This window comes from Culicoides brevitarsis, chromosome 1 (genome assembly GCF_036172545.1).
Source record: "Culicoides brevitarsis isolate CSIRO-B50_1 chromosome 1, AGI_CSIRO_Cbre_v1, whole genome shotgun sequence".
Classification (NCBI taxonomy): domain Eukaryota; kingdom Metazoa; phylum Arthropoda; class Insecta; order Diptera; family Ceratopogonidae; genus Culicoides; species Culicoides brevitarsis.
This window is the reverse complement of record NC_087085.1, coordinates 41,993,709-42,003,903: the sequence shown is the minus strand read 5'-3', so window position 1 is coordinate 42,003,903 and position 10,195 is coordinate 41,993,709. Positions and strand designations below refer to the sequence as shown.

Sequence of the window (10,195 nt, the reverse complement as noted above, 5' to 3'; positions counted from 1 at the left end):
CTTTAAACTGAAAAAACATTTTTTCTTTGACATAGTTTTGTTTTAAAAACTAAATCAAGAGCAAAAAAACTGTGTCAAAAACTGTGTCAAAGCTATTTTTGTCAAATTTTGCTCCAAATCGATAAAAATTTGTCAGAGGGCTCTAATTTATCATTTTTAATCATTTTATAACTCAAAACTGCCAAAAAATTGAAATTGAAAAAAAAATTTTTCTTTGACATAGTTTTGTTTTAAAAACTAAATCAAGAGCAAAAAAACTGTGTCAAAAACTGTGTCAAAGCTATTTTTGTCAAATCTTGCTCCAAATGGATTGAAATTTGTCAGAGGGCTCTAATTTATCATTTTTAATCATTTTATAACTCAAAACTGCCAAAAAATTTAAACTGAAAAAATTTTTTTTCTTTGACATAGTTTTGTTTTAAAAACTAAATCAAGAGCAAAAAAACTGTGTCAAAAACTGTGTCAAAGCTATTTTTGTCAAATCTTGCTCCAAATGGATTGAAATTTGTCAGAGGGCTCTAATTTATCATTTTTAATCATTTTATAACTCAAAACTGCCAAAAAATTTAAACTGAAAAAAAATTTTTTCTTTGACATAGTTTTGTTTTAAAAACTAAATCAAGAGCAAAAAAACTGTGTCAAAAACTGTGTCAAAGCAATTTTTGTCAAATCTTGCTCCAAATGGTAAAAAAATTGTCAGAGGGCTCTAATTTATCATTTTTAATCATTTTATAACTCAAAACTGCTAAAAAATTGAAACTGAAAAAATTTTTTTTCTTTGACATAGTTTTGTTTTAAAAACTAAATCAAGAGCAAAAAAACTGTGTCAAAAACTGTGTCAAAGCAATTTTTGTCAAATCTTGCTCCAAATGGATTGAAATTTGTCAGAGGGCTCTAATTTATCATTTTTAATCATTTTATAACTCAAAACTGCCAAAAAATTTAAACTGAAAAAATTTTTTTTCTTTGACATAGTTTTGTTTTAAAAACTAAATCAAGAGCAAAAAAACTGTGTCAAAAACTGTGTCAAAGCAATTTTTGTCAAATCTTGCTCCAAATGGATTGAAATTTGTCAGAGGGCTCTAATTTATCATTTTTAATCATTTTATAACTCAAAACTGCCAAAAAATTTAAACTGAAAAAAAATTTTTCTTTGACATAGTTTTGTTTTAAAAACTAAATCAAGAGCAAAAAAACTGTGTCAAAAACTGTGTCAAAGCTATTTTTGTCAAATCTTGCTCCAAATGGATTGAAATTTGTCAGAGGGCTCTAATTTATCATTTTTAATCATTTTATAACTCAAAACTGCCAAAAAATTTAAACTGAAAAAATTTTTTTTCTTTGACATAGTTTTGTTTTAAAAACTAAATCAAGAGCAAAAAAACTGTGTCAAAAACTGTGTCAAAGCAATTTTTGTCAAATCTTGCTCCAAATGGATTGAAATTTGTCAGAGGGCTCTAATTTATCATTTTTAATCATTTTATAACTCAAAACTGCCAAAAAATTTAAACTGAAAAAAAATTTTTTCTTTGACATAGTTTTGTTTTAAAAACTAAATCAAGAGCAAAAAAACTGTGTCAAAAACTGTGTCAAAGCTATTTTTGTCAAATCTTGCTCCAAATGGATAGAAATTTGTCAGAGGGCTCTAATTTATCATTTTTAATCATTTTATAACTCAAAACTGCCAAAAAATTGAAACTGAAAAAAAATTTTTCTTTGACATAGTTTTGTTTTAAAAACTAAATCAAGAGCAAAAAAACTGTGTCAAAAACTGTGTCAAAGCTATTTTTGTCAAATCTTGCTCCAAATGGATTGAAATTTGTCAGAGGGCTCTAATTTATCATTTTTAATCATTTTATAACTCAAAACTGCCAAAAAATTTAAACTGAAAAAAAATTTTTCTTTGACATAGTTTTGTTTTGAAAACTAAATCAAGAGCAAAAAAAACTGTGTCAAAAACTGTGTCAAAGCAATTTTTGTCAAATCTTGCTCCAAATGGATAGAAATTTGTCAGAGGGCTCTAATTTATCATTTTTAATCATTTTATAACTCAAAACTGCCAAAAAATTTAAACTGAAAAAAAATTTTTCTTTGACATAGTTTTGTTTTAAAAACTAAATCAAGAGCAAAAAAACTGTGTCAAAAACTGTGTCAAAGCAATTTTTGTCAAATCTTGCTCCAAATGGATAGAAATTTGTCAGAGGGCTCTAATTTATCATTTTTAATCATTTTATAACTCAAAACTGCCAAAAAATTGAAACTGAAAAAATTTTTTTTCTTTGACATAGTTTTGTTTTAAAAACTAAATCAAGAGCAAAAAAACTGTGTCAAAAACTGTGTCAAAGCAATTTTTGTCAAATCTTGCTCCAAATGGATTGAAATTTGTCAGAGGGCTCTAATTTATCATTTTTAATCATTTTATAACTCAAAACTGCCAAAAAATTGAAACTGAAAAAATTTTTTTTCTTTGACATAGTTTTGTTTTAAAAACTAAATCAGCCAAAAAATTTAAACTGAAAAAATTTTTTTTCTATGACATAGTTTTGTTTTGAAAACTAAATCAAGAGCAAAAAAACTAAATCAAATATTGCTTCAAATGGATAAAAATTTATCAGAGGGCTCTAATTTATCATTTTATAACTCAAAACTGCCAAAAAAAAACTAAAATAAAAATTCAAAAGTCATTTTTAATCATTTTTCAACTCAAAACTCAAAAAATTGAAACTGAAAAAAAATTTTTTCTTTGACATAGTCAAAGAAAATAAAATAAATAATTCAGTCAATTTATAAAAAAAAAAAAATTATTTATTTTTTTATAAAGTTTTACAAAACAACATAATTAACATACAAATTTAATTAAAATTTAATATTTAAAAAAAATAACAATTTTAATTTATTTTTTAATAAAATTTTTACAATTAAATTTAATAAAATATCGAAAATTAAACATTTAAAAAAATTAATTAAAAGCAGTCTCTATTAAATCATTCCCGCTGATAATTGAGTCCGATGCTAATACAATTTTCGCTCCCGTAAATCGTTCGACTAGATTACAAGCTGCTATCTCCGCATAAGTAACTCCTCCAACAACAAATATAAAAATAGTTTTCGGTCTCAATGGAAAACTCGGACCTGTCAACTCCCCTCGCTTAACTGCCATTGCTGTTTCTTTCAAAGTTTTCATCGAATCTCCGCCAAAAGCCTTCCCACTGACCTTTATCTGCGTATCAACATGTCCCAATTTCAAACTAATCTCCTCAAAACTGCTCGCTTTCAACAAAATTTGAGCCAATTGCGCCACAAGCGGAATATAATTCCCATTAAAAACGTAACTCGGGCAGGTATTATCTTTTTTCAACGGGATTCCGGGCGATTTTGTGGGCGTCGATGTAATTGGACTGTCTTTCGATTGAACCGGAAAAAGTTTTAATTTATTTGCATCGACTTGGAATGGCGTTTGTTTGAGCGGAATCGAAATATTTGACAAAATATTCGTTTTATTTGTGATTCCGAGTTCGGGAAAAAGTCTCGCTGTGGAAAGTTTCGTAAAAACCGTGAGATATTGATGTCCAAAGGCATTGCAGTAGTTTGTGATGAATTTGGAGGCTTCGTCGGGCGTCACACCGCACGTGATGTGAAGAAGGCACATGAGACGAATCGTGTTGAATTTATGGGCATCCGTGCTAATTTGCTCCTCGATGTAGGAAATTACTTGTTTCCGATTTTCGTTAAGTAACATGCTCTCTTCGATAGATTGATGTCTCTCAAAAGTCGCTCCGAGCTCCTGAACGATCGCTTCACAAGCAATTAAGTGTTTAAAAAGTTCCTTTTTTTGGGCAGCAACTTGCGGAAGTTTATTCGAGACAAATTCCTTCATTTCGTTAATTTTCATCTCCTTGTAAGTCTTGGATTCGACACCTAAATTCTTCGCTTGAGAGCTCAAAAGTGACACAACATCCGCAAAATGGCGATATCGGTTCTCCCGGTAGATATTATCACTCCCGGAATGCATTCGAAGTGTTGCGACATCTTTTTTACTCCCGCTCGACGAATTATTTTTCGAAATTTGCAGGAATTTCAACTTTTCTCGCACAATTTTGTTATTTTCCACGTCGATCGTCACATATCCGCTCTTATATTGGAAAAGTTCGAGTAAAAGACTCGCATAAACGACTGACGTCAGCAAAGTCGAAGCATAATCCTTATCACGATCAACGACAATCATCGCTGTAAAATCCGGATTATCCTTCGACTCGTCCCGAAATGGAGCATTTCTGGCATTTTCGATACGATGACACATATTTAAGATCGCGTCGCTTTGTTCCCCATACGAAAGCACGATTTGAGGACGTTTCATGACCATATTATACAACCGAAAACTATGCGCTACAGGTCCCAGCAACGAAGTATCTCCTCTCAAAAAAATATCTCGAAAAAGCTTCGGTTGATATTCGAGCGATAACACACCGCCATCCAACGAAATGAAGTCCCAACTGAACCGATGCAACTCAACGACGCCAAAAAGTCCCTCTTGCTCGAGCAAAACCTCGAAACAATGCAAAATTGTTGGAAATACAATTAAATGATACGCCTTGATGCCTGTTTCGTCACTCGGATCACGACTTTCGTACCCGCTGATTTGATCCAAGACATGTTTGAACAAAATTAAGTCAGCGGTGATGAGATAAATGAACTGATGACGTCGCGGAGGCGGATTAACTTTGTCAAATTTGTAGATTTTGTCGATTCCTTTGTTTTTGAGCCATGAAGCGCCGCACACGAATTCTAATGGTTTGATGAGATTCGGTTCGATGATGATGTCTTTGTGGGATCCTAAAAATTTTTTTATGGAATTAAAGGGTTTTAATTGAAACATGAAGAAATTTTACCTGGAATTGAACAAAAAATGTTCTGAAGCTTTTCTTGGGAGATTTGGCGGAATCCATTGAGCTTTTTGTCGATCGAGGAGTCCATAATTCAAGGATTTTTCATTTTTTTTTTTTTGGAAATGAAAATAATAACAAAATATTTTTTTAGGGTTGCCAGATTTTACAATCAGCTGAGCAGCCCCAGCATGCAAAAAATAATTCCTGGCCACACTGTAAAAAATTGGTGTCTCGCAAGTAAAAAAGTCCGCGAGACACTTTGCGAGACACCATGCAAAATTTTAAAATTTTGTAAATTTTTGGAGGAAATTTTCTTTTATATTTTTTTGTAAATTTTATGATTGAAAATGGTAAACAGTTGAATAAAATAACCATTGTAAGCTTTTATTCGTGCAAAATTTTTTTAAATTCTAAGTTTTTTTGTGATTTTTTTTTATTTTTTCACCCAAAAGTAAAATTGAAATGAATAATTTTAACATTTAAAAACGACAAAGGACACAAAAATGAAATTGGCAACGAAAAGTGTGAAAATTTATGTTTTTAGTTTTTTTTTTAAATTTCCTAAAAACCCACAAAACCATTAACAATCTTTAATTAAAGCAAAGTTTCGGTAAAAAATTAGTTAAAATCATCAGAAATAATGTTTATTAAGCAATTTATTAAGTTAAATTTTTCTACAATTTTTTTGTGTCCTGAAATATGTGAAATAAAGGTTAAAAGAATTCATTATTTGAGATGATTAGTTTTTTGAGAGACAAATTTCAGTTATTTTAAAAAATTTTTGAATTTCCATGATGATGCGTAAAAAATATAAAAACTCGCGCAAAACATTTAAAATTCAATTTTAGTAGTTTTTTTTTTTACCAAAGATTGAATTTTATAATTTTGCCAAAATTTTTCTATTTTTTACTCATCAAATCGGGGGCTACTTACTTTATATTCTTTTAGCTTTTTTCCATGTCTTATTTAATTTTTATTTATTTTTTGTTTTATTTTTCTTTCATATGTTGGTCAATATAAGAAAAAAGTTAATATTCATAAATATTTTTTACAAAAAATTTCAGAAATTTAAACAAATTTTGCAGAAATAATAGCTTATGTTAGTTGCTTAATTCATCTACTAAACATTTTCAATCAAAAACCTTACAAAAAACTTCGAAAAAAAATTTTTCCTTCAAAAATTTACAAAATTTTAAAATTTTTTATGGTGTCTCGCAAAATGGTGTCTCGCGGATATTTTTGTTCGCGAGACACTTTGCGAGACACCAATTTTTTACAGTGTAGGTGAGACGAATGAAATTGATAATTAATTGACAAGCTGTCAAACCCAAAGCGAATTTTCGTTCTCTTTTTCGTGACATCTGCTGCCAGCAAGTCGTATTTTCGCAAGGTTCGTACTTTTTATTCAATTTTCTTGAATATTTTTGTGAATTTCCTCCTAAAAATATGTGAAAAGTTTATTTATGAGCTCCATTAACAAGGATTTAATGAAAGTTTTGCCTAAATTTTGTTAGAAAACTATAAATTTAAGTCAAAAATCGCGGCTTGGAGTTTACACGTGCTTTTCACGTACATTCTGTGGATTGTATGAACAATCAAAAATTAATAAATTTCTCTCTCTTTTTTAGTTAAATTGCAAAAAATCAACCAAAAATGTCTGATACCGAAGTTGAAGTCGCTGCCCCCGCCGTTGGAGGAGCCATGGATGTCAACACTGCCTTGCAAGAGGTTCTCAAGAAGGCCTTGATTGCCGACGGTCTCGTACACGGCATCCATCAATCGTGCAAAGCTTTGGACAAGTAGGTGTCTTGAAGGTGCCTCCCGACATTCGGCGTACCTTAAAACTTTATGTCAATGAGGATCTGCTAGATTTTCTACGGAACTCTGGCAAATCTAAGTCATATCGTTTTAACGAAAAAATTTTTTTCTTCTTTTTAACGCTTAAAAAAAGACGTCAAGCTGTTTTGTGCATCCTTGCCGAAAGCTGCGACGAAGCCCAATACAAGAAATTGGTGACTGCCCTCTGCAACGAACATCAAATTCCGTTGTTGCACGTCGACTCACACAAAAAATTGGGAGAATGGTCCGGTTTGTGCAAAATCGACAAAGAAGGCAAGCCCCGCAAGATCTGTGGATGCTCTTGCGTTGTCATCAAGGTAAAAATTTCCCCGAATTTCATAAAAAAAATTATTTTAACGAAAATTTACTCTTAATTTAGGACTTTGGAGAGGAAACTCCCGCCTTGGACATCATCAAGGAACGTTTGAGACAATCATAAAAGGTCTCAAATCCAAGAATTCCCTAAAAATAAAAGGAAATCTTCTATAAAAATCCAAATTTTTTTATTAAAAAAAATTAAAATTTCAAGCACATCCCTTCCGATGCACTTTCCAATCCAATTTTTGACACTCAACGGAGCAATAATACACTTTTTGGCATCTTCCACACTTTTTTTGCGCCTCTTTCATACAAGAATTGCACAAATTCTCATCAGGCTTCTCAATTTCCGCATAAAAATCCAAATTATAAGACTGATTTAAGGCTTTTGCGAGTTCCGTGACCTCCGATTGGTCGATTTCAATGAATAATTTTTTGTGTTCTTGAAGAATTTTCTTCCATCCTGTCGTTCGAGCTGCTTCGAGGATGTTTTCTTTGATCATTGGGACCTCTTCGAGTATTAAATTAGCTTTTGTTGACTCGTTAAAGCCGGAAATTTGAAGCGTACAGAGACATTGCTTCAAATCCGCGAGCGGAGGAACCTGATCCAAGATAGTTTCGTTCAACAAACCACTCAATTTCGCCAATTCTCGTTGTCGAAAGTCGTTTATCGAGTAATTTTTGCAAGCATCGGCGTTAAAAAGAAGTTGCCTTAAGCAAAACCAGGTTTGGGCTTCGGGTTTTACGACTTTCAGGATCAAATCTCCCGAAACTCGTTTCCATTTCTCGTCAATATATTTTTCGAAACCCTTTTTTCTGCGTCGCATCCAAGGACGAACTTGCAAAATTTCACTCAAAATGCACGGAGTGTCGTGAATTTTCACTAAACGTGTCACGGCGCCCAATGGAAGGGTCTCCAAGTGATCCACGATGTACGCGAGGATCGTAATTGCCTTCATTCCAATGTGAAATGTCATGTCCTTGATTTGACCTTGAAGTTCCTTTCGGGTTTCGAGGTCTTTTTGCGCTTCAATTTCCTCAGAGTCGTGATAACCGGAGTTGATGAGACCAATTAACTGCGTGCAAGCGTTCATACAATAGTCAATGAGGTCCAAGGAAGCATCGCCCAATGACTCGCAGCTGTTTTCGTGATACAAAAGTGTCTCGAGAAATGAAATGGCGACAACTTCGTGATATAAAACGGTGTAGATGAGAAAAGTAACGCTCGGATTGGGAGTTTCTTCGAGAAGTTTTGATAAAATTTTTTGACGCCACACGAGAATTGTGAAGGCGGAATGTACTAAAAGCGAAAGTTTTCCTTCTAAAATCATCAAATCTTTGACGGTTTCTTCGCGATGTTGGGTAGCTTCGAGAATTGCTTGTTGGCTGAGTTTTGTAAGGCGTTCGTGATGTTCGAGCCATCTAAAAAAAATTAAAATTAAGAAAAAATATTTTTAAAAATTTTTTTATGACTTACGTTTTTGTTCCCAAATCTCTCACAGGAAATTCTCGCAAACTTTGAACAAAAAATTGAATTTCTTCGGGCAAAACTACGTCTGACATTTTTTAATTTTTAATCAAACTTTCGTTTCTTTAGAAAAATATTCAATATCATTGTTGAAAACGTTGCCAAGGAAATTTGTTGATATGTTGTCAAGGTATTTATTTTCGCGCTTTGTTCAAATAACGGATATTTTTACCTGAATTTTTCGTTAGTTGTGAAATTTTTAAAAAAATATCAACAAAAAAATGTTTAATTAATAAAAATGTTTGAATTTGTTTTAAAAACCAAACTTTCAATAAAGCTGATTTTTCGTTGCAATTCAGCCAATTTTTGCTCTAAATATTTATTTCACGAGAAAAAATGAAAATGTCGATAGAAAAATATTTTTTTATAAATAATTTTTTTTCCGCAGGATTTAAAAGAACTAAAAAGTAGAAAATTATTTATAATTTAATTTATTTTTTTTATCAATTAAATAATTAATGAATTTTATTCATTTAATTTTTTTATTTAATATTATTTATTTATTTTATTTATTAATAAATTAAATAATTAAAAAAAAAAATAAAATATTTATTTTTTAAAATTAGTTTAAAAAATTTTAAATAAAAATTTTTTAATAATTTAAATAATTTTTTTATTTTATTAGATTTTTCAAAATTTAAAAAAAAAGTTAAAAATTTTCTGACCATTTTTTTGGTCTTTTATTTATTTAATTTTTTTTTAAAATTAATTTAATTTTAATTTCGAAATTTTAATGAAGATTTTTTTTTAAAAATTAAAAATTAATAAATTTTTTTTAATTTTTTAAAATTTTTAATTTTTTTTAAATTAATTAAATTAAAAACTAAAAATTTAATTTAAAATGGCATTTTTTGAAACAGTATTTAATTTTTTCAAATTTTTATTTTTCATTTTTATTGATTTTTAAATAAAAATCTTTAAATTTCTTAGATTTTCGAAAATCGAAATTTTTCGAAAATTAAAATTTTTATAAAAAATAAAAAAAATAATTAGAATAAAAATAATTTTATTTAATTGTCACGAATAATATTTTCTGATATTTTGAGATTTTTTAATTGTTTTATTAGAAATAATTTGTCCTAAATTTTATTTTATATATTTTCGAAAATTCGAAGTTGAAAGTTTTTAATATTTTATTTTATTCTAATATATTTTAAAACAATTTTTGAATATTTTTTGGATTTTTAAAAGACAATTTCGAGAATTTTTTGAAATGAACTTCAAAATATTCTATTTATGATTAAAAAATCATTAAAAATTGTAAAACGAAATTTCGAAAAAAAAATTTTTACAGAATTCGAAATTCGAAAAAAATAAAAGAATTAAAAAAAACAAATAAATAGAAAAATAAAAAAATCGAAGAAACATCAAAATAAATTCAATAAAAATCATACAAAAAACAACGCGAAACAATTGTTAGTTATCTGCAGTTGACAAATTAAATTAATAAAAATAAAAACATTTTTTCCCCAAAAAATAAAATAAAAAAGGCAATTTTTTGATTAAAACTTCATTTCACGCCAATATTGGTGCATTCGGTCAGTCAAATCCGAATGTTTTATTCAAAGACTTATTTAACAAGCACGTGATTGAATCCGTTCGAAAAAAAAAACTTTTCATGGCG

At 29.5% G+C, this 10,195-nt stretch overlaps 3 protein-coding genes across 3 annotated transcripts; 1 reads left to right on the top strand and 2 right to left on the bottom strand.

Annotated features, from left to right (window-relative positions):
• Window positions 1–2,867: 2,867 nt before the first annotated feature.
• LOC134831221 (vacuolar protein sorting-associated protein 33B) lies at window positions 2,868–5,029 on the bottom strand. Its single transcript, XM_063844898.1, has 2 exons — window positions 4,890–5,029; window positions 2,868–4,833 (listed from the first exon to the last, which is right to left on the bottom strand). The coding sequence occupies exons 1-2, from the start codon at window positions 4,972–4,974 to the stop codon at window positions 2,960–2,962; spliced, it is 1,959 nt and encodes a 652-aa protein (XP_063700968.1). The 5' UTR covers window positions 4,975–5,029; the 3' UTR covers window positions 2,868–2,959.
• A 1,178-nt stretch (window positions 5,030–6,207) lies between these two features.
• On the top strand, window positions 6,208–7,217 carry LOC134837169 (small ribosomal subunit protein eS12). Its single transcript, XM_063852524.1, has 4 exons — window positions 6,208–6,276; window positions 6,515–6,685; window positions 6,838–7,042; window positions 7,105–7,217. The coding sequence occupies exons 2-4, from the start codon at window positions 6,540–6,542 to the stop codon at window positions 7,162–7,164; spliced, it is 411 nt and encodes a 136-aa protein (XP_063708594.1). The 5' UTR covers window positions 6,208–6,276; window positions 6,515–6,539; the 3' UTR covers window positions 7,165–7,217.
• A 32-nt stretch (window positions 7,218–7,249) lies between these two features.
• Window positions 7,250–8,606, bottom strand: LOC134837163 (zinc finger MYND domain-containing protein 10 homolog). The gene is made up of 2 exons (XM_063852512.1): window positions 8,521–8,606; window positions 7,250–8,465 (listed from the first exon to the last, which is right to left on the bottom strand). Exons 1-2 carry the CDS (start codon window positions 8,604–8,606, stop codon window positions 7,250–7,252), a joined length of 1,302 nt encoding a protein of 433 aa, XP_063708582.1.
• Window positions 8,607–10,195: the final 1,589 nt, after the last annotated feature.